Source organism: Solanum dulcamara, chromosome 11, assembly GCF_947179165.1.
Source record: "Solanum dulcamara chromosome 11, daSolDulc1.2, whole genome shotgun sequence".
Classification (NCBI taxonomy): domain Eukaryota; kingdom Viridiplantae; phylum Streptophyta; class Magnoliopsida; order Solanales; family Solanaceae; genus Solanum; species Solanum dulcamara.
In genome coordinates, this window is record NC_077247.1 from 52262909 (window position 1) to 52286615 (window position 23707).

The following is a 23707-nucleotide window of genomic DNA, read 5'->3' on the forward strand; positions in this document are numbered from 1 at the left end:
CAGTCTTCTTGCTTGGAGACTTTAAAACTTCAAGTAAAGCGACAGCAGGACTCATTAATTCCATGTCCAAAGGCTGTGGTAAGACAATGGTGTGTCATGAAAATACTTTTGAGACCCTGTCCATTTCAGTCTTCTTGCTTGGAGACTTTAAAACTTCAAGTAAAGCGACAGCAGGACTCATTAATTCCATGTCCAAAGGCTGTGGTAAGACAATGGTGTGTCTCCGGTTCGTGAAGTAGGTGAAAACTATGGGAGACTGTCACAAATACTACTGTTATGAGAAAAGGAAAAAATGTTGTAGTAATAATCTTTACATTCTTAGACAAACTATTTAAAGCCTTCATTAGAATCATATCTCTTTGTTAGACTGCAATGGCTCTCTCTGTATGCTACTCTTCTTTTCTTTCTTATCTTCTTCTTTTCGTTCTCTTGTCTCGTAAGTCTAGCTCAATTTCTCACCACCACCACCACCACCACCGCCACCATGAACTCAAATCTATCCATTTTACTCTCTTTCAACACGAAACCATAAATAAAACAGCATATCTTATAGTGAATGGTGTTGCAGGACCAGCCATAAGCCAAACCACGACCCCTTTTGGCACCTTATATGTGTTCCAAGATCCCTTAACTCTAAAAGCCAACTCAAACTCAAAGATAGTTGGGACAGCTGAAGGAACATCGATAACATCCTCGTTGAACGGACTGCAGAGCATATCTGTTGCTAAGATCACTTTGAAGATGAAGTATTACAAAGGCTCAATATCAGTTGTGGGAGGCACACACAATACAAAGCCATCTAACCATCCTGTTGTCGGAGGCACTGGTGATTTTCTGTTTGTTCAAGGTTACGTGACATCTTCTCCAGTGGATCTGTCTGGGATCACTGTTACTTATAAGATCCAGTTTCACCTCTATTGGCCTCCCTATGCCATTCCAAGTCATTCCATGTATTAAAGTCTACAAAGCTATCTCTTTGCAACTGTCATATTTCTGCTGTTTATCTCAGAAACTGTCACTTATCACTTGTTATGTTCCTGCCTTCTAAAATCACATGTTTAGTAATAAATTTTGAAGCATTATTAGGAATATAGATGCAGCAGGCCAAGCAAGGTGTTTACCCTAAAAATACTTCATCTGGATGCCACAATGTTGTGATTTAAATTCTAGTAAATCTAATTCACCAAATTATATACCTCATTTAGTAGAAACAATATTTCCTTGAATACACATCGTGTTGGTGTAATGGACAACGAAGTGGGCGAAAATCATGAGAGACCAGGATTCAGATTCCAACAAAGAAAAAACATTAGGTGATTTCTTCTTATTGGTGGGTAAAGTTACCTAGTGCCTATTTGATGGGAGGTAGCAAATACCCAATAGAATAGTCGAAGTGCGGTCACATGACATAAAAAAAAGAAAAAAAACTATGTTGCGTAGGATGGCTACATAACATAACATTTTCTGAACTAGCTGACCACCCTTTGCCCTCCTTTGGGACTTTGACATAATGCATCAAGGAGAAATGATCAGTAAGGACAAAGAAAGAGATCAGACAAGTTAGAGAGTAACAGTAACAGTTACCAAATCATACCGAAGCCGAGATTCAATTTCTATAAATATCAACTCATAACCATGTCAATGTACAGATAATCATGTAACTAGGGCCTTTCAAATGAATGATCAAAAAGAAAATTATCAAAGACATGTAAAGAACACATAATAACCAAAAAATTTACAAAGCATATGAAAAATCTGTCAATTTTAGCAAACATAGCTACTACCAAGAATTCTGAACCCAAAATCAACGCCTTGATTGGTGCAGGCTAGGCCTGTTACAGAACATTCGACCATTGGCTCTCACAAATGCAGCTATGCCCAAACTTATGCTTGCCCAAACCATTGCATATAGCAGACTCCGGAAATCATGTCGAACTATAGATAGGGAAGTACAAAACAGGAAACATGGGTAAGGTTTAAGAGCAAAAGACATAAAGATCATGAAACACGTCATATCATCTATCAACATAATAAGCAAAGAGGAAAGACTAGATTTGCCATCCTCCAGAATTTAACATAAAGACTCAGAGAGAAAAGACAGAAACATCAAGACACCGCAAATTAGAGGGCATTAAATTATTTGTCATTTGAATATTATAGTTTTGCCTATTTTGCTGAGATACTGCAACATACTCCTAGTGGAGCTTTTTTCTTCAATCCTTATTATGATGAAGTTAATTTAAAGATTACTGACCTGACTATTAAAAATATGATTGAAGAACTATTAGACCATTATTACCTTCCTTTTTTTTAATAAAGGAATTAAAAGGATTTTGATTCTTTAACAGAACTTCAAAGATAATTATTGAAGAGTACAATAAGGAAAACATCAAATTATGCCTACTCACCTTTCCTTAGCGACAACATAGCAAAGAACAACCCAGTCAATATTAGCGCCAATGCCAGTGGAAATGACTGTAATCACATAAGATACTTGTTAGGCAAGTGTAGACCTTGATTACAATGAATGGTAATGCTTAAACACTCTTTCCTGAGTGTCCAACTTACAATGAACTAAATTCTTTGGCATGTACTTGCAGCTGATGGTGACTTTTAAGGATTAGCAATAACTGAAGCGTGATGGGATGGCCTTAAAAGAGAGATTCACCAACTAATGACATATCCCGAAGCGTGATGGGATGGCCTTAAAAGAGAGATTCACCAACTAATGACATACCCCATAATAACCTTTCTGCTGTGCAGCAATAAAATATCATTCTATAATTATTTTCTCTTTTTTAATCTATCTAATATTCTTTTACTAAATTTACAGATAATTTCATGTGAACTCGTGTTTTTTGCCCCGTTATCCAAGTTTAAGCATAAAGAGGAGGATTGTTACAAACAGGAAATATGAATGTCACCTAAACTACTTTATAGAAACCTTGATAGGACACTGGTGAAGTCAATAATTTGGAATGTCAATATTGTCTAAGCACAGGAATCTGATAAATATGAGCATGTTAAGCATGATCACAGCAGAATAAGTAATGAGACTCACAGCTTTAGTCTCAATGCTTCCTTTTTGGGATGATGATTTTATATCTCGAGAGACAGACGGAATATAGTGTCCTTGCGATAAATCAACTGCATCCTTCATGATATAGAAAATAGCATATACGAATTCAGTGTCCAAATTGGAAATATAGAAGCTCAAATTCGTTGCAGCCAATTCCAAACTAGATACTGGTACACATAACAGATTGAACATTCTTAATTAGAGTATCTCCTAGTAGTCAACAAGAAAACTAATCCAATAAAATGGCAGCACATTGCAAATGATGATAATAGGTTCAGTTAATACTTTGCAGATGGTTGGCATACATGAAGCTTAGTACTATTTAAAGAACGCTTTCCAAAATTTTAACTGGCAGATTAGCATGAAACCAAGTTGCAAGTGAAAGAACATAATGAACGCTACCAACTTGATATGAGTTATGACGTACAGACCTGAGTAACAACTAATTGCTAGTAAGAAGCATCATTACCTGTTTAGTACCATCAACAAAGTTGTTCAAGTAGTATCGTGTTAGGGCATTACATCCGTCAGCGAGAATCCCCTGGGCTGTTCTGTGACCACATCTGCATATCAAACAACAATGTAGATTTTAGTCATGACATTGATCGATGAAAGAAAAAGCTTGAGGTCATAAGATCAATTTGTTCACTATAACTTATAAAGCTGTATGCTATATCCATGATGATCTCGAGATAAACTATCGATGGAATTGTGCAGTTGGCATTTAAAGATCCAATCCCAGATTCTTACTCTTAATATGAATGTAATTAGCCAAAAACTAGTACCAAAGTCAATGCTGGTTATATAATGTTCGTTGATTTAGGAGCTTTGTCAGGGTCTGAATCCTACTGACGTATGTATTTATATTAATGCACTCTCCAAAAATATTCTTTGTATATGAAAATATTTATACGTTTTAGCACATATGGAAATATGAAATTAGACTAACTTTTCACATCTAAATTATCTATTAACATGCTAATATCCTACCCTCTTCTAGCAGTTCCAGATAACTAATGCTGCCTTCATATGAATTATGATACCATCTTCTTTTAGCAGAACAAGAAAGTTGTTACCTGACAAAATCTCCCTTTAAAGCTGGAGTACCAGAATACTGGATGCTTATATCATCCCCATGGTTGGCCCACACTGCAAATAGTTTTTAAGGTATAAGGTGAGCAGGTCAAGGTAAAGAAGCTTAGTATCTATCCAGCATAGAAGCTTTAACACAGATATCAAAAAACTTCTCACAGAGTTTGAAGCTTTCATCAAGGTTGGGGTGTGAGCTAATAGATTCTTCAGCATCGAAAGTACCAAGCCTTCTCAATTGGAATTCAAGCATTTTGCGACCTAGCATGCTCTGAAAACAAACATCATCAATAAGGGCAGTGTGATGAGAAGTTAAAAAAAAAGTGGATCCAAAGGTGTAAGTTGGTACAGGCTTCTCTAGGGATTTAAGTCCCAAGGCACAAACATATCAACCCTCCCTGTCCTGATCCCAGTTCCCACAACCAGAAAATGAATAATTAAAAGAAAACTGTGTCAAATATTAAGCCAGAGTGAATCTTCCAACTTTCTAGTTTTAGGACATAACATTCATTCCCAGTCGGGACATTCTCTAGAAGCCTGCCTAGAACCAGAAAGGCAGTACAGATTATGAACTTGCAAATCATCTCTAGTACAGAAAAATTGTCAACTGAATATCTTGAAGCTAGTGAAGGAGCTTCAAATAGGCACCTAAAGTGTAAGTAGAGAAAGCTAACTGACCCCTTTTTTTTGAAACTGAAAGCTAACTGACCATTATGTTGTATCCTTCCACAATCAACAATTCTTAAGAGTTAATTGAAAAATATGCACAGGCAGTATTTTCCTCTCTGAACTAAGAAATGAAACTTGTCTTTTATATGCATCCACATCAGGCACCAATGATAGTAATGTTTCCATAGGAGGGAAGATACCTGAGTTACATTTGTACGGTCTAAGCAGTCGATACAGTTGGTCCTCAAAACTCCAAGTTGCAGCTCAACTTTCTCACCTTTTTCATTTAATAGAAAGTACCTATACCATAAGAAAAAGAAATCCAAGTTTAACATCAAGGTCAGGTGAAAAAACAATTAGATACTACAAGAAACAGACGTGGTAGAGGAAGTGTATCTGTTCCTCCTTTCTTAACAAACAACCAAAGAGAAATTATTACTTTATGATGGAGGCAAATTTAGAGTCTCTAAACAACACCATGCAATTAATTGTTAATTTGACCCATCTCTCTCTCTCTTTCTCATAATATTTCCTGACTCAGTCAGTTTATCCCCAATTTTAAAACCAAATAAGAATTAGAGCTCTCTCCTAGCTGCTAGTGCTGCTGCCTCTGCACGCATACAGGTGTTTTGGCATAATCTTTTGCTTTAGAGATGTATAACATGAAATGGCACATTCTGCTTCACTTATTTGTTTCTAATAGTTCCTTCTATGACAGAGTAACATAAAAGTCGTGACAATGTATTTAATTGCACAACATGCTGACTTAGATTGGATTCCTTGACTAGTTCTTGGTTACAAAGTTCAAGCCAGGTTTAACTGGTTTACCTGTCCTCCCAGAAAGAATAAAGAGTAAAAAGAAAAGTTGAAATTCATTACAGTTAACCCACCAAACCCTCCACGATTTACAGACCAAACCTGGCCCAATGGCTTCTGGACAGAATGGGTCTGCGCACATCCCAGCTCCACGGTCGACCCTCCCCAGGTAGATGAGATTCAAAATTAAGAGCATAGTTTCATGTAATCCCACATTTTTTATGACTAGTAAGGGATTGAGGAAACTGAAACTCTATACAAGATGGTAAATATGCGTGTGTGTGCGCTTATATGTAGATCTACACTCGGACGAGACATACCTATTTTTAATGAAAAAATCCTCAATTTGATCATAGAGGATAGAAAGGAGCTCAAAATGAACATGCCCGCATATGTGGTGAAAATCAAAGTGCAAGTATCTACAAAAGTCATAAGATATTAGAATGAAGTGTGGTACTTAAAGATCCATATGGTTTACCCCAAGAACGATAATTAGAAACCTACTTCACATCATCACCAGCAACATGCTGCATTGCATTTGCAAACTTTTCACTTAGGCGTCCTTCTCCTCCATGCTGATAAGAGTTTTGGATAAAAAAGTCAAGGACGATAGGTAAAATTGTCTAGATATATCGATGCAAATATACATAGAATGTCTTTCATACATATCACATTAAAAGATCAAAGATGAGACTGCCTTTGAACTATCATTACACATGCACAAAAGAAAGAGAATCAAGCCATGTTTTCAAATAGATCTAGTCTGGAAAACCAAGAATTAATTGAAATATTATACCTTATTGACAAGATCAATTGATAGAACATTTCCGTACTTTTTTCTCAGATCCAAGTAATGCCGCTCAACAACTCTAGGCTGCAGAATGTTACCAACAAAGTATTAAGAGTGAAAGGCACATTAAGCGTTTTATAGAATCGAGAAACTAAAAGAGGTGGAGAGTGCTACTCAACTGCTTCTATAATTCTCACTATCTCAAACTTGGGCTTATATGTCAAATCAACAATCTGATTCCATAGTAATGGGATTGACCCTCTGACCTACAAAAAGGCAATAATTTTAATGAAATAACAGAATGCCTCAACAAAAAGTGAAAAAAAGAACACATGCACTTGAATCTATCACATACAGTACAAAGCGTTCTAATATGGGATGTTTCAGCAAATCTCAAGCATTAATTTAAGAATGTAGAATTTCCCAACCTTCCCTTTCTCTGCTAGCCAAAAGATTCACTTTTCCATATTGTTGAGTCCTATATGGTGGTGGGATGGGGGACTTGATCTTGTTATATGTTCTTGAAAAATTCTCACCTCATGAGCTTGCTTTTAGGTTGAGTTAGGTCCAAGGTCCATTTTCTTATCACAATATTAAAGTCAGAGCCATCCCAATTCTTGGTTTACCCGATATTGGGCCCCCATATTATATTGTTCATGCTCCAATTGCAGGCCGGGGCGTGAGGGAGGTGCTAAACCCATATCTTGCTATATAGCTCTACAGCTTCTGAACTCAGTCAAATTAGACTCGTCAAACATATCAAAATAAAGAAGCTCATCCTGGCCCACATGGAAATCAATACCCTTGTACGTTTCTTATTTAACATGTAAAGAATAGGTGATAGGAAACCTGACAAGAGAATGTTAAAGAGATAAACACACAAACACACAAAAATGCTGATAATGTGAGATATTATCTACTGCTTCATAGTCCGAGTGCTACTTCATTTGAGGATTCGATCTTTTCCTTATGACAGGGTGAGCTATAAACCTTTAGAAAGTAACTAATGAAAGCTCTAGCAAATGGAAGATGTGTTATTGTCAGGCAGAGGATTAAGTTTTATTGCCCTTTGCCATACCAAAGTGTACATTTCATCTGAAAGGTCCTGTACTGAGAATTGAACTGTTCTTTCATCAGTAAGCTCACGAGAAAACTTTGATATGTCAAATACATAATGTAGTACATTAGAAGCAAGATTTCTATATAGAATGGTCCGAACACCATAAATCGTCTTGATAATTGATTTAGTTATTTCTTTATTCTAACGACATCATGTTCTCCACCCTAGTACTCTTGATTCCTTCTTCTTCTTTTTGTTCAACCCCTTCTATCATTAAAAAGAAAGGGAACACACACTCACAAATTGCACATAGAGAAAGTAATACAAGTTACAAGAATTATTAGTTTAAACATTTTATAGCAATATCAATTCAACATCAAACTTGTTGGTTTTTTTAAAAGATGGGGCAGCATAAAAGGGGTTAAAATGGCTCTCAATGGATTGAATAGCTTTCTATTGCTTTCAATAAATTTATCAAGAATTGAGAGACTTTAAATAGCCAACACAAAACACATAATCTGCATAATTTGAAATTTAAAACAACCTAAAATATCTCAACAATTCAAATAACCTAACTAAAATTCAAAATTCAAATTCATTTAAACTAAACAACCTATTTTGCTAAAAACTACTGCAGTAACTAAAAGTAAGTTTTAACACTCCTCCTTTGCTTTAGTTACTGCAATTTTAAAAACTGCTCCTCCTCAATTTTTGCTCTAGCAGTTGATGCTGAATTTTTCTTGGTTATTTTTGAACTTGCATATTTTTTTGGATATTGATCTTTCTCTTTTTCTTTCTTTTTCTTCTTTTGATTTTGTGCTTCAAAAACATTCGCCACGACATTGTCTTGTTAAGAACTTCTTTTGAAAGTGTTTTTATTTGGACAATTGTAGGATTTACGAAGTGTTGTTGTAAGTATTTTTCTTCCATAACAACAACACATATGGCATAAGCCATAAAATATGATTTCATTTTCACTGACCAAATCTGATAGTTTTTGTCAGTGAAACTTTTTTGGGCATTCAAAGATAGACTGCTGCTTGACATCCTTTTTTTAGGTTGAAAATTGGTTTAAAACAGCCTGTATGTTGAAAATAGCCCTGATGGGTTAAAATGGATAGCCCTGACGGGTTAAAAGGATAGCCCTTATGGGTTAAAAAGGTAGCCCTTATGGGTTAAAAATGGTATGATAGTTCTTTGAAAGAACTCACAGACCCCGTAAGATCAATAAAGCTCTGATACCACTGTTGGTTTTTTTAAAAGATGGGGCATCATAAAAGGGATTAAAATGACTCTCAATGGATTGAATAACTTTCAATAAATTTATCAAGCATTGAGAGGCTTTAAATAGCCAACATAAAACATATAATCTGCATAATTTGAAATTTAAAACAACCTAAAATATCTTAACAACTCAAACAACCTAACTAAAATTCAAAATTCAAATTCATTTAAACTAAACAACTTATTTTGCTAAAAACTACTGCAGTAACTAAAAACAAGTTTCAACAAAACTCTACTGTGACAGAATTTTTAGACACCCCCCTCAGTTATCTACATATGTATAAAAGGGTATTTCATGAGCAACAAGATTGTTAGTGTAGAAAAAAGTCACAATCAAACTTTGAACAAGTGTACCTGAACAAATGATGCTGTATACCCTTTCAACTGGATAATTTGCTCGCTTTCCACAAAATTTGCAACAAATCCATCAGAATCAGCCCCTCTTCTCCACATTCGAGTGCCTACGTTAACGAGCCAATTGCAGTAACCAAGAGAATAGGTTTAGACTAGTAAAATAAAATAAACTGAAGACCTAAATAACATGAAGCAATTTGCAACATGGATTCTAATTAATTTGCATTCGGTCCATATGCAAGTTAATGAGAATGGATGACTATACATAAAACACATAACAATATTTGCGACCTTGTTCATTACTTGCATTTACCGTGCTTTGTCAAATTGCAAAGTTAAGAGAAAAAACAACAAGAAAAAAGGAATACCAGCTCTCCTGTTGCACCTCCTTGCAATCAGCGTAACATCAATAATGTCTTTTCCAATTGCAGCTTGAAAATTGTGAAAACCTTAGATAAGTTAAGGCATACATCAAAATGGAACAAAAAATAAGTATCATTATGCAGGAGTTAAAGTAGCTATACAACTTGAGAAATTTTATGTATTTAACTGAATTACAAGGATACTGCCTTGGACAACAGGAAGCAGGAACGGTTCAAGCTGTAAATGCAAGGCATAACAAATGAGTCAAAACCCTAATGGGAGAATAAAATGAACCTAAAGCACATAGATACCTGACCTTGTTATCTATCAGCTGTTCCATCATATAGTTGTTCCAAACGAATCGAGGGTCCGCCTACATAAAATAAATTAAAGCAATATTTGAATCACAGTTGTTAGTCAACCAACTAAGATATAACGGAAGCAAGAAATCTACTGCATGTACTAGATGAATATAAGCAATCAGAGCTACGCCATCTCAGCAGTAGGACGTCTAAAGTACTTACTTGTCTCCAGAGAGGAAGCATCTTGGATTCATCACCCAAATCATGCAGTCGCTGAGCACTGCAGTGTGAACCATAAGTTTCTTACTGTTAAGCACTGCACCGTGATATCTTAGCAATCAGATGAAAGATAATCAGCAATATAAATGTGTCAATTAAATTCCATGTGGGCTGCAGAAGGTAACACTTCCAAATTGAAATTAATGATACATATTTGAAAGTTCTTTTAACTCATAAAATTCACCTCTAAAATGGTAACCTAAATAGGTCCATACTAAAAGATGATGGAAAAAGAGCAAAAAAAGAAGAGAAATTGCCTTAATATGTTGTTGAGGTCAGTAACCTAAAATCTTCTCAGGGGTTCAATGATATGAGATAAACATAGAGGAGTTCAAACAAGTAACCTGGTATACACTTACCAATTGACTCCATAAAGAACAAACAATTAAAGTCCTAATCTTCGAATTTTGAAAATATATACTTATGTAAGAAAATGGATTGTGTGCCTAGCCGAACATTAAAAAAAAAAGGCTCTTAGAGTTTATTCTGCAAGGACAATTGGTAAAGTTACAGACTGATGCTGCATAGAGTTTGTTAGTCACAAGGACAAAAGGGGAAGTGTGGAATAATATGTTGATTCCTTCTGAAGTTTGAAATGGAAGTGATCAAAAGAGATAGGCTTTACCTCTGAAACTTATTTTTCTTTGCACATGGTTGCAGCTCAGCACATAACAAGATAAAAATTTATATCAAAGGTCATCGTTAATTCTTATTATTTATTTTTACTGGTATCACAGTCATCCTTGTAGAAGTTTTATAAAATAAAAATACCATACAGGTCAGTACAGGATCCTTTACTGGATCTGCACTGTAATATCTCCTCATCGTTAAACTTCATAGTTCATGCATTGATGAAGAGATAACATATTGGATCCCCCCAAAAAAAGATATTCAAGTGACAGTTAGTGTTCTACAACTCATCCAGCATTGACAAGCAATATGCCCGATAGCAGATACTCAACTTTAAGTAGAATTGCATCTCAAAGCATAGGATAAACAAATAAGCATCGGCTACCAGGAAGAAGACTTTGAGGGCTTAAATTTATGTAACTGCTACTGCTGGTTAGCTCGAGACACCATCTCCTCCACTATACCAAATAAACTTTTCGTACAAAGTCAATGGGTAAAAAGGAAAAAAGGATCCTCCAAAATAATAAAACACAATTTAGTAGTATTATAATGATAATATTTTATTTTAATAAGTAGTTCTTAATTGAAATAAACAGCTAGGCTGTTAGTAAGTAGTTCTTAATTGAAATAAACAGCTAGGCTGTTAGTTAACTTCTAATGGTACCCCAAGACAAGGAAAGAAGAAAAAAGGCAACATACAAGCAGTCAGAAGGTTGAAAAGACAATTCACCTCAATATTATATTGACATCATAAGAGAAGTAAAGACCAGGAGTCCTCTCTACGACATTAAGCAGTGCCGAAAACTGAGCTTCCATGTTTTTCTGCCAAAAGCCAAAGCAATATCATAGGAACAGAAATAGAAGACACCAGCATGAGAATAAAAAGAAATAGGGTAGGAAATTAGATAGGAAATCGGAGACCTACCTGTTCAGCAGTGGAATTTTTGAGAGACTGATTGCAAGGAAAAAATTTCATCAATGAAACTTTAAAGATAGGGTGCCCAAAGTAAGATCCAACACATTCACGGTCCGTAATGACCAGTACATATGAACCTGAATGCAAGAGCAGCACACACTAGATCAGAGCAAGCTTCAATTGATACCTATCAAATGATTAAATGATATTTCTCTTCCAACTTCTTTCTACCATGTTATGTCTTTTCATTCTTCTTTTGAGATAAGGATAATAGTCAAAAAGATGTTTTCCAATGACATGATAAACTTTTTGTCATAAGTTTCATAGTCCTGCTTTTGCTCAAAAGTTGAGATGTAAGATACCCGTCAAATGCATAATCGAGCAAGACCAAGACATTGGTATATACTTTCTATATGAGTATGATTGTTTTATGGAACAAAATCTTCAAGAGAATGAGCAGCAAAGGATACACTCTTGACATATAGAATGGACATTTTTCTGATAATGTAGAGATTTATTGATGTATGTCAGAGGGCCGACCTGCTATATTGAAATATAAAAACAAAATCTTGATCTTTTAGCTCTTCCTAAAAGTACTTACCAGACAAAAGCTTTAGTATGCCTATAACACCAAATATTTTCTGAATTTTGGGAACACGAACCGAACTGCATTCTGGAACCTCATCTAACATAGAGAACAATTACCAGAAATAAAATATCATTAGCTTAATAAATAGTTTAAGTCCAGAAGAAATTCATAAAGAGGAAAAGACGCAACCTATTAGTTTCACAGACCCATCCACACGACTGATCTCCAAGCACGGACCACAGGATCCATCAGTAGGCTCAACAATATACTGATCTGGAAATTCCCAAAGTCGCATCCTTGTATATAGTTTCTGTGAAGGATCTCCCTTCTCCATCATAATTAAAATGCTACAGACACTGAAACAAAAAGTTGATTACCAAACAATCACCTTTGCGAATCAATTTAAGTGGGATATGCAAAATATAGAACATACCAACACAAGAATTGTAAACTCTGATACTTGCAACACATGTAGACATAATGCAGCTACGTTTATACAAGTAATATATATGGATGTGTCAACATCAGTAAGCTCTGTGACATCCTTAGCAATTATTAGCGCAAACAGAGCAACTCTGTTAGGTAATTAACAGAACAAAATAATGCAGAATTATGTGTGTAAGTTCAAAGTCCTTTCTTTCCTCGGAAAACATTAAAGTAATCCCTCCTTTCAATTTGTTTGTCTTACATTCCTTTTTAGTCCATTTCAAAGAACACAAGATTCAAAACTCTTTTATATTTTCTTGAACTCAGCGTCAACTCAATTGCCTTTTTAGCAGTTTCTTGATTCTCCATCCTATTGGACTAAAAATCATTAATGAGAGAGAAAACATAAAATTTCTCTTCTTTGTATTGGATAGATATTCAAGAACAACTCAAATCTAGGTTTCCCCTTCGAAAATTTCAGACATTGAACCAAGATTTAGGAAACAAGATCGTTATATCAAGAAACTTATCTAACACATTCTTGACATGGAAATTTCCGAATTGTTATTTCCTTTATGGGCGACCAGTTTCAGGGACATTATTAAAACTCATCAAGAAATCCCATATAACCGATGATTAAATTAAAGAAAGTGAAAATTTAGGTACCTGAGAAAGAAAATTTGCCAGGATAAACGAAAAGGGAAAAAAGGAAGTAATAATCTACAGTCAATGGAGGGATTAGATCAAGAAAATCGTAAAAAGGGAAGAAGAAAAAATAGAAAAAGTAGAATTGGCTTCAGTTTTTCACTATTATTAGGGCGGAAAAACATAGATGGCATTAAAGAAGAGAGATACAAAGGGCGATTCACGTACAATTAACGGAATACCGAACTATGCCTTAGATGTCGCTGCAACGGCCTATAATACTGCATGCCACTTTCTTATATACTCAAAAAGTTTAATCTTACGCAGCCTTTTGGATTTAGAGATTTAAATTTTATATATATAATTTTTAAATTATCAATAATTCTGATTTATTTTATATTTTACTAATTTCTTAATATATAAAAAAAATTAAAAAATAAGATTTTTTTATTTAAATCACAATCAAAATAAAAAGATTTGACTCATCCGCCAAGTACCAATATTTCATGTCTCTCTGCGAGTCCTAGGGATTTACACAAATGTACTTTATATGCCACTATTTAGATTTCGTTCCTATTTTTATAAGTCAGTGCAAATATAACACTTGAAAATTACACTTTCTCATAATGTTAGGTCGGGTTTAACGTTTGTTTATATATTGTTCTACTTACAAATATAATATTAAATTGTTGTTTAATTAATATTTGCAATAACTTACTAGGTTTTAGAATGTGATCTAATGTTTTCTCATAAATTTTTCAGTTTACTCAAAAAGAATCATTTGTAGTCCACATCCGTGAAGCACTTCACTCACTTAAAGAAGACACAGCCACGCATAAAAATTTTTATAACTATGTCACGCCAAAATTCCTTTTGACAGGTCACTCAGCTACTGGGAATATGACTTTACTACATAATTATCACATTTTCTTCTCGGTGCAACAAATGCATGTTTACAACTTTATGCTACATGTTAGGAACCAAAAACATTCAAGACAAAATTGATAAATAAGTACTACTTAGAACAAGAAAAGAAATATTATTTGTAACTTCCATCGCTTCATTCATTCATATTACAACAGCAACACAATAACAAATGCATATGTATTGGGAATGCTCTCCTTATTTCATCTTTATATGATCGTCCACCACATTATACATCTTGCTATATAACTGGAATGAGTTATTAAAACTCTCGCATTGAGATCACCTCCTCTGAAACCATTAAAAGTTTTGTCTTCATATGCTTGGTCTCACATTAAGCCTAGAAGCAAGCTTTTGACCCAGAGATTTGTCAGCCTGCAGTAATCCATTTGACATTGTCAGGATATTAACAGAATAACTCATCGCTATATGACATGATTGAGATTATTTTCCGACTTTAAGTGAAGTTAACAGGAGTCAAGGTTGATCTATTGCCAAGATAGTCTAGTTGAGAAAATTTGACCTAATAGGTTAGAGGCTAATTCGTGGAGTCGGTAGGTTCAGAATGAGTGCGATCTTATGATATGTACGTATATGTTTAAAATTTGTTTTGCATGTATACATAGTTTGAATGGGAAGCAACGAGTTCAGTTGGACCAGCAGAATCTACCCTAAAATCCACCTCTGCCTAACACAAATAAATATAGGGTATGATGGACTACTGACCTGAGACCAGTATGAGATCCAAATGCTGCGTATTTCATAAGTGATGCGAGGATCAGACAAGGCCTCCACCCATCGTCGAACAAAGCGTTCTTGTCTGTGAATGAAAAAACAAGTATATCAAACAGAATGAAGGAGATGGGGTTTAGAACTACTGAATGTAACTTAACAACACCACAGTTTAAGATATGTCAATCATGTTTACCTGTCGGATGCGAATGTGCGATACCTTTCTCCTGCTTGCTTGAAATTGTTCTCTTTCTGTATGATACACTGTAAGAAATTTCAAAGTTAAAATAAGTCTTATGTTGGATTAAGGGTCCACTTCAATATGCATTTCCTGGATATCTAGTTACACTGCTTCAGAAGTTATAGTCTTAATTCAGCTTGAAGCGTAATTAGATAATAGGTAAAAAGGAACAAACCTTCTCGCGTTTGCCACTGCAAACTCTTGAAGGAATAGGATACATCTCAGCATGGCGAACTTGATCATACCTTGAAGGGAAGTAGTCGATCTGTAATTAACCATGCATTAACTATTATAAAGTAACACCATAATTAAAACATAAATAAACCGAGACATTAAATAAGCTGAAGTTATATAACACGACAGTCTACATATCAGACGAACTATTTCAATGTGCATGAATTTCTACACTAAGCTAAAGGCACGCCATTTGCTGCAATAATGTATCGGTATTGTGTGGTATTAGCATAGGATTAAGTTATATATACTAACATGTAAAGAACTTTTACAATATCAGTGCAAATTATCTGGCTAATTCCCTATCTTTTAAGTTACTATATCACCTTTGCTATGAAAAGTAACTTATTGTTATACATGTTAAAAATAAGAGAATGTTAACCTGATGGTGTAAAAAATATTTAAAAAGATTAAGATCATAAAATTCATGGATATATATGTTCTGTTATGGAAAGAGAGAGAGCGTACCTCCTCATCCCTGTGCATAAAATTCATAGAGCCATCATAGTGATTGTTGTGATGAGCACACTTTGGAGCATTAGCAGGAAGTTGCAAATAGTTTGGTCCAAGTCGATACCTCTGGGTATCAGAGTAGGAGAAAATACGAGTTTGAAGCATCTTATCATCTGAGTAGTAAACCCCTGGAACCACAATAGAAGGGCAGAAAGCTAGCTGCTCATTCTCATTAAAGAAGTTATCAATGTTCTTGTTCAGAACTAATCTTCCCACCGGCTGCAAAGGCAAGATATCCTCTGGCCAAGTCTTTGTCACATCAAGTGGATCAAAGTCAAATCTGTCTTCATGATCTGGATCCATAGTCTGAATGAAGAGCTTCCATTCAGGATAATTTCCAGCTGCAATAGAGTCATAGAGGTCCTGAGTAGCGTGGCTATGATTTGCTCCTCCGACTCGAATTGCCTCTTCTTCCAACAAGGACTTGACACCACATGTGGGCTTCCAGTGGAACTTCACATAAGTTGATTTCCCAGCCCTGTTGATCAATGTGAATGTGTGGACACCAGACCCGTCCATATGCCTGTAATCTTGTGGAATACCAATATCATCGAAGAGGAAAGAGAACATGTGCAGGCTTTCAGGATGATGAGAGAAAAAATCAAGGATCCTCCAATTCTCTTGGATATGGGACTTAGGATTTGGCTTCAGAGCATGGACCATGTCAGGGAACTTCATTCCATCACGGATGAAGAAGACAGGGAAGTTGTTCCCTACCAGATCAAAGTTTCCCTGGTGGTATATTGCAAATTGAGCAGTAATTAAGGATTAACTTCAAATGCAATCAACAAACACAAACACAGGCATATTTGAAAAGCAATGAGATCATTTCTCAAAAAGACAACGTAAAGACAGGCGTGAATCATGAAAATTAGGCAGCATAAAATTCACAAAGGTATTGAATATCACAGGGCTTTATAGTCCCTAGTATAGATCCCTACGGAATGCAGATACACTACAGAAAAAAATTAAATGAACTCCATTTAGTATTTTTGAATTGCAACATAACATCGTCCATGAAGCAGTCCAGGCAACATTCAATTGAGGTACTTATTATTAAGCCGGGTGCCAATAAGGGAATCATTAAAACATGCATACTCCAGTCTGTATATGGAAATTGAAGTATGAAGGTACACAACTATAGTAGCTGTAACTCGTCAAATTGATGTTTGGCATACCTCTCTGGTGTAGAACTTGACAGCAAAACCACGAGGGTCCCTCAGAGTTTCAGGACTACCCCTCTCATGAATAACAGTAGAAAATCTCACAATGACAGGAGTCTGGACACCGGGAGCTCGAAGGAAATCAGCACAGGTAAGGTGAGCAATGTCATGAGTAACTTCAAAAAACCCTTTGGCACTAGCACCTCGGGCATGAACAACACGTTCTGCGATACGTTCCCTGTCAAAGTTGGCAAGTTTCTCTACCAAATGGTAATCCTCAAGCAACACGGGACCTGGAAAGAAAATTATGAGCAGCCAGAGACACAAATATGTAAAAGAATCTATCGTAGGGCAACATCAATCTCCATATCAGGTTTGATATAGAAATGATAGGGCAATAACTTTTGATCTATATCCGGTTAAATTTCACCGGTAGTCTAAAAATTCTTTACACGGAAAGTGTGTACAACTTAAATTCTATGTAAAATTAACATTGGTCCTACAGGATGCTAATTATGTTAGCAAACATCTTGAAGAATAACTTAACAATACCTATTTTCGAACTGAAATTGAAATATCATCAAGATGCAAAGCTCTATTTGTTTCAATATACCAATATATTCAGGGGTAAGTTTTTTTCCAGAGTTAAAGTAACGTGCATAATAGGTTCACAACGTAATCTTCAAGTCAGTAAACAGATGGATAAGTATATATAGGATGAAGAAGCACTTCTACATAGAATCCATCCATTTTGTATATAAAGAGTGGTATAAAAACCTGTGGGAAACCAAAATAATCGGTGATTGCTTTCAAATCTGAGACCAAAAGGGTTAGATTTGACAATACAATCTAATATTAATAATTTTAGTGAAGAACATATGCCATAGGCATAAATAAATGGAAGAAACTTCTAATTAACCAACCATGGGCCAAATAATATGTTCGACAATAAGTTTACGAGGAAATGAGATCTCACAATTTGAATTGAAGAAAATGGTCTTTTCATATGTCAAATGAAGATAAAAATTGTACAAACGACTAGAAAACCATTTCTTCCGAGTTCAACTCCTTAAAAATTAATTGGCAAAGCACATTTCAGTGCCCTAACCAGACAGGAGACAGGAGTCAATCTAAGAAATTTCCATTTAAAATGATTTTAAAGGAAAAAAAATAGAGTGATACCTCTTGCACCTACAGTAAGAGATGAATTGTTGTTCCAAACAGGAGCACCAGAATTAGTGGTACAGAATGGTGAATTGAAAGCACTTGACGGACGGTACTGCATTATAACATCAACAGGACCATACACATATAAGTTTCATAGGAAAATTAGAAATAAGGTAAAGAGATAATATAACAAACAGTACCATTATCTAACAAAAGCTAAGTTGGAGGGAAGAAGAAGTAGTGTACCTTGTAAGGATCCATTAGAAAGCTAAAGAGAGAAAAGTAGAATATTAACTAAAGAAAAAAGAGGGAGAAGAAAAGAGAAGAGAAGGGGACTTGTGGTCTTAACCAATCGGCTTCGTCCCTTGAAATGAATATAATAAGAGGAGGGAATGGCCGGCACGTTCAATTTATATTGAATTTCTTTTTTTCTTTTTTTGGGATTTTCTACCCGATGTTTAATTAAGAAAGTTAATTACTCTTTCCGTTTCTAAAACAATAACCCATGTTTCTTTTTGGTCTGTATTAAAAAAGATGAAAAATACTTTAATTTCAGTTTTTCACGTGACATGTTTAAAATTATAGAATTAAATGATATTTTGATACATTTGACATAACTATAATTTAGAATTACAAGATTTAAAAATTTTCTTTATTTTCTTAAAGTTCGTGCCAAATTAAACTAGATCATTTTTTTAAAAACGGACAGAATATTTGATTATAATAAATTACCCTAACTAAAAAAAGAGAGAAAATATACTAATGTTTGACAACGTAGTGAGACGTTATTTACATGCTTAGATTGCAAAATGTGGACGAGAATAATTATTTTAAATTATTATATATTCTCAATAGAATTATTCCGAATTTTACGGGAAAAATATTAAATGGCCCAGAATTAGTGGCGTCAGCTGCTGGTTAGAAATCACTAGTAGAAAAAAGTGGGTCCAAATAGAATTTATTTATATTTATTGTGAAGGTGATAAATAGTGGACTTTGGATAATACTTGAAAAAAAATATGAGAACATAATGAATTGAGAGGGGGTTTCCTTATCTTGTTTTATTAATTACAGATGCATCCAGGCTTTAGCAAGAAGCCAGAATAAATATATATGTAAGCTTCTGGATACCACTGAAGGCAGAAAAAAAGGGTAAGGGGTCATTTAGAGCCACAAAAAAATGTAACATCGAACATTTGCCAACGAGAAGAAAATAGCAGAAACATAATTGTCAGTATAAAAATGTACGTGAAGATCCTTTTCACATTGCTATTATATTTATTGTTTGGATTTTGGAGGGATTGGAGAGAGGAAGAAGAAAAAAAAAAAAAAAAAAAGAGGAAGAGAAAGCGTACACGTCAATGTAGTTGGAAAGTACAGATTAAAAATTAACTATAAAAACGTGAAACATCTAAGAGGAAACACATTGTGGTGGTTTATGAATTTACAAGAATTAAATGGCAAAGAATACTTGAGCAATTGTCAAAAATCTTTTTGTTTTGTTTCTGTACCATATTAGTTGATTAGCTTAATAAAGTTATATATTTGATGTCTCAAATTATTTATTTACTTATTAAATTAAGATAAGATTAATTAAAATTTTCTCATTTTATCGGTGCAATTAATATTCTTTCGAAGTCTAAACAAATTTAGAAGTTTCATAAAGTTTTTTTTCCAAGAATTCATTAATTAATTTATATCTATTCATAAGACCTATGCTATTAAGCATATTTTTTAAAAAAAATTATCTTAATGTCCATCAATATGGATAAATGGTGAGTTAGTAAAATTGACCATCTTATTTATGATTTTTTAAGCACAGTGTAAATGAAAAATAATTAATTAATATGGGACGGAAAGAGCATGTGAATTACGTACCAAAAAGGAAAATATTTGTAATTAACTAGTTTGGTATTTTATGATTGTTAAAATAAAATAGTGAAATAATTAATTTATCTCAAAATTAATTATCTTAAAATTATAATGTTATTTTTATCTCACACCAAAGATGGATAACAACCTTGAAACTAATCCTCCAATAACTTGTTTCCCGATCGACCAAACAAACCCTCATAGTACTACTAGTGAATTAAGGATCTAATTTGTATAATAAGTGTTAGACCCCACATTAATTGGAATTTCAAAATTGCTTTTAGGATTTTAGGCCTAACTTTAACTTCAAAAGTTATCTTAGAGGGGGCCGGGTTTGAACGATTGAGTTTGGACTCAGATTTGGGTCACACTTTACATTTTGCATCTTTAAACTTTTTAGTCTTTGATATGCTTTCAGAAAGTAGTCGATCATACATATTTTTCATACCGACTAATAAGAAGATCAATAGACTGCATGCATGAATGATGATTGAAAGAGTTAAATTGGCTAGAGTGAATTATTATGCTTTGAAGTTTTGATTGTATTGAGAGTCTCATTTTAGTAAACTCTTAGAAAAATTGATTACAAACGAGAGATAATCTCGGATATATAGATTAAAATAAATTTGCATCAACCTTAGAAGAATGTGATTAATTAGTTTCCTTAATTCAAATTTGTATATTTAATTATAACTATATATAGTTATGATACATAGAATATAATTTTGCATATGACTGTAAACTGAAGAATATATATAATTTTGTATATGATTGTAAACTGTACCTTTCTGCTCTACAGAGTTTTAATTAGAACAGAGTTTTAACTAGACATTTAAATGTGAACAAAATAGAAATTTTAAATCCTTTTGCCTGAGTGTGTTCCTCACTCGATCTAACGTGGATGACACATCATATTCACGTTTAAAAAACAACTCACGTCATATTCATCTCATTAATTTAATCCAGAATGATATTTTTATATACTCATTTTATTAAGCAAATAAGTACTTTAAAAAATAATTTTCACCTAGTTCCTCCACCTTTCAAGGTTCTAAACCACACTCAAAAACCCTACACAAAGCAAGTTCATTAACAGTCTCATTTGAGCTTATAATTTCATCAAAACTGATATTAACGTTAATAGAAGAAAACACTCAAACCCTACTACTCCTAATACTAAACTTGACATCAGAAAGCTTGAAACAGAAAGGAAACTTTGAACTTGAAAGAAGAAATTAAAAGGTGAAGAAATAGTAAAAAATTTGAAACCGTATTTACAATTTAAAAAGAGAGATAAAAAAAATTCTTTGCTTTTTAGAAAAATTTGCTTCTGAAAAGATAAAAAGACAATTAGTAGCAGCAAAAGTTTTTTTTTCTTTCGTTTCTAATTATTTTTGTTGTTGAGTTTTTTTTTATTGTGTAGTTTTCATTTGAAAAATGAGGAAAAGTGAGATTACAAAAAAAAAATGGTAATAGAGAGGATAGTGATATAGCAGATGGGGAGGTCTGCTATTTTTCAAAAAGAGAGTGGGTTTTGAAGAAGAAAGGTTTTTTTTTTGCCTTTTGTCTTTTATGTAGGTTTTCTTTAAATTCAATTTTCTTAAATTTTTAAATCAATTCATGTTCTTATTTCGCGTGTATAATACACATTTTTTAAACTCAGCTAAATTAATGTCACATAAGTTTGGTTAATGATCAAAGGAGTTTGAAATTTCTATTTTATTTGAATTTAGGTGTCTAGTTAAAACTTTATGAAATAAAAGAGTCTAGTTTATAATTGAAATCAAGTATAAAATTCTAACAGATCATTTCACAACTTCACTAAAATACTTTAGTTAAACTAGAAAACCATATATATTGTTGGGCTCGTGCATCACAAGGGCTTGCCTTTTTATCCATCTATCTAATTATAACATATAAAAAGAGATGGGGCAATGACCAAACCTCCATACAACATAATGATTGTACAAAATAGTCGATAAATTAAGGCTATAAGGATAATACACATGGTTAGCAAAAGTTCTCTATAGTGTGCCCATTCTTGAGGCCATTTCAAATACACCAATTACTTCCTGCATAGTGCGCATTGCCTTGCGCGCCAATAATTATATAAACTAACAAGGAATATATGTAATATTGAAACAAAAAGAGAAAAATGAAGACAGCTACTATATCAAAAAGAACATTGAAAAATATCCATAAAACAAATTAAACTATAGCAAAAATAAAAATACTAAATTACATTGACGTTCAAGTTTTGATTAACTATAATAATCTTCATCATCTTCCTCTGGTGGAAGAAGGTTGAGATCCGGACAATGGTAGTACTTCACTACAGGAACCACCACGTCGTCGCGTATAGCTGAACTTGATTCTGCAGCAGCTTCTCCTGGTTGTGCTTGTTGTTCTTGTGCAAAATTGTCCCCAACACCCTCCTCTGGTTTGACCGTTGTAATTGGCCGCTTACGTGGAACGTATCCATCACCAAACACATCACACAACCGCTTACGTGATGATGTGCGTGGTCTATCACAAAACACTTGACGCAATAGCTTAGTCATGATCCGGACATTCTCTTCTACTTGTGCTTCCTTTTCTCGTTTTGCAGCAGCAGCCTCTTTTTTTGATTTGTCCTCCAAAACTTTCCCTCGTTCGCCCTTCTGTTCTTCATCATCAGTAGATCCATCCTTGTTAGACACTAGAGGGCCAGCATGCAATTGAGGTCCATATATGGGCAGATCAACGGTCAAATGTATTCCAGGAAAACCTGTATTTATATTTTAAAAACACTCAGTTATAAATAAATATTTTGAAACCATTAAATAAAAAGAGTTATTCTTACTAATATAGGGATTTGGTAAAGACGTCTGTTCTTCATGAATGCCGGTCTTGTTATCCTTAGAGAAACTTTTCTCAATTAAAACACTGTTGTCGGAGCCTGTTGATGAAGCCATGGCTGATTAATTAATTTGAAAGAAGAAGCAAGATTAGTGTTGTTGATGAGTGATGGGATGGGAAAAATCAGTAATGGAGGAGTCCTATTTATAGTTCCCACTTGCAGTCTAGGCTAATGTTATATTTAGTAAAAGGTTGACTCTCTTGCCAAATATTCACAAGATTTACTTGCATATAATTCGATTTGATATATACATTTATTAAAATTTATAGTTTGTTAAAACTGTTTTCCAAATACAATTAATCTAGGATTATTACATTAATGAATTGAATTACATGCAAGCTCATAATATTTGAATACAAAAATAGAAAAAAGTCAAATATAGCCATGAATTTTTGGAAATTATTTAAATATATTTCATGTTATATTTTGGTCTAAATATACATCTCTTCTTATATTTTTAGTTCAAATATATCCCTCCAATTATATTTTAATATAAATTTGTCTTTAATTTTAACGGTAAAATTTCGTTTCAAGTGACTCATCCCTCATCTTTTTAGAAATCCACTTGTTTAACCCGTTCTTAACCAATTCCCTCCGCTTTGAATTCAAGCTGCGATGAAAAAATATCGATCATCACAGGAAACAAATCTTGGGCGCAAGCCTTTTCAAGC

At 34.0% G+C, this 23707-nt stretch overlaps 3 protein-coding genes across 5 annotated transcripts; 1 reads left to right on the forward strand and 2 right to left on the reverse strand.

The window, feature by feature from the left end:
* Positions 1–66: 66 nt before the first annotated feature.
* Positions 67–2897, forward strand: LOC129874492 (dirigent protein 19-like). Its single transcript, XM_055949785.1, has 2 exons — positions 67–950; positions 2601–2897. Exons 1-2 carry the CDS (start codon positions 373–375, stop codon positions 2602–2604), a joined length of 582 nt encoding a protein of 193 aa, XP_055805760.1. The 5' UTR covers positions 67–372; the 3' UTR covers positions 2605–2897.
* LOC129874490 (phosphoinositide phosphatase SAC6-like) lies at positions 1592–13621 on the reverse strand. Of its 3 annotated transcripts, none has more exons than XM_055949784.1 (21): positions 13520–13621; positions 12410–12576; positions 12233–12316; positions 11641–11768; positions 11446–11537; positions 10029–10086; positions 9821–9877; positions 9708–9741; positions 9510–9590; positions 9142–9248; positions 6623–6709; positions 6450–6527; positions 6158–6228; positions 5974–6072; positions 5038–5137; positions 4331–4439; positions 4156–4228; positions 3549–3642; positions 3062–3154; positions 2409–2475; positions 1592–1935 (listed from the first exon to the last, which is right to left on the reverse strand). In XM_055949784.1, exons 2-21 carry the CDS (start codon positions 12555–12557, stop codon positions 1805–1807), a joined length of 1791 nt encoding a protein of 596 aa, XP_055805759.1. In that variant the 5' UTR covers positions 12558–12576; positions 13520–13621; the 3' UTR covers positions 1592–1804. The 3 variants fall into 3 exon arrangements, with proteins under 3 accessions (XP_055805759.1, XP_055805758.1, XP_055805757.1); XM_055949783.1 differs by lacking the exon at positions 13520–13621 and adding an exon at positions 13313–13446; XM_055949782.1 differs by lacking the exon at positions 13520–13621 and adding an exon at positions 12654–12753.
* A 689-nt stretch (positions 13622–14310) lies between these two features.
* LOC129871946 (catalase isozyme 2) lies at positions 14311–18658 on the reverse strand. Its single transcript, XM_055946768.1, has 8 exons — positions 18512–18658; positions 18281–18377; positions 17114–17391; positions 15891–16667; positions 15364–15453; positions 15144–15211; positions 14942–15035; positions 14311–14590 (listed from the first exon to the last, which is right to left on the reverse strand). Exons 1-8 carry the CDS (start codon positions 18524–18526, stop codon positions 14531–14533), a joined length of 1479 nt encoding a protein of 492 aa, XP_055802743.1. The 5' UTR covers positions 18527–18658; the 3' UTR covers positions 14311–14530.
* Between the last annotated feature and the right edge of the window lie 5049 nt (positions 18659–23707).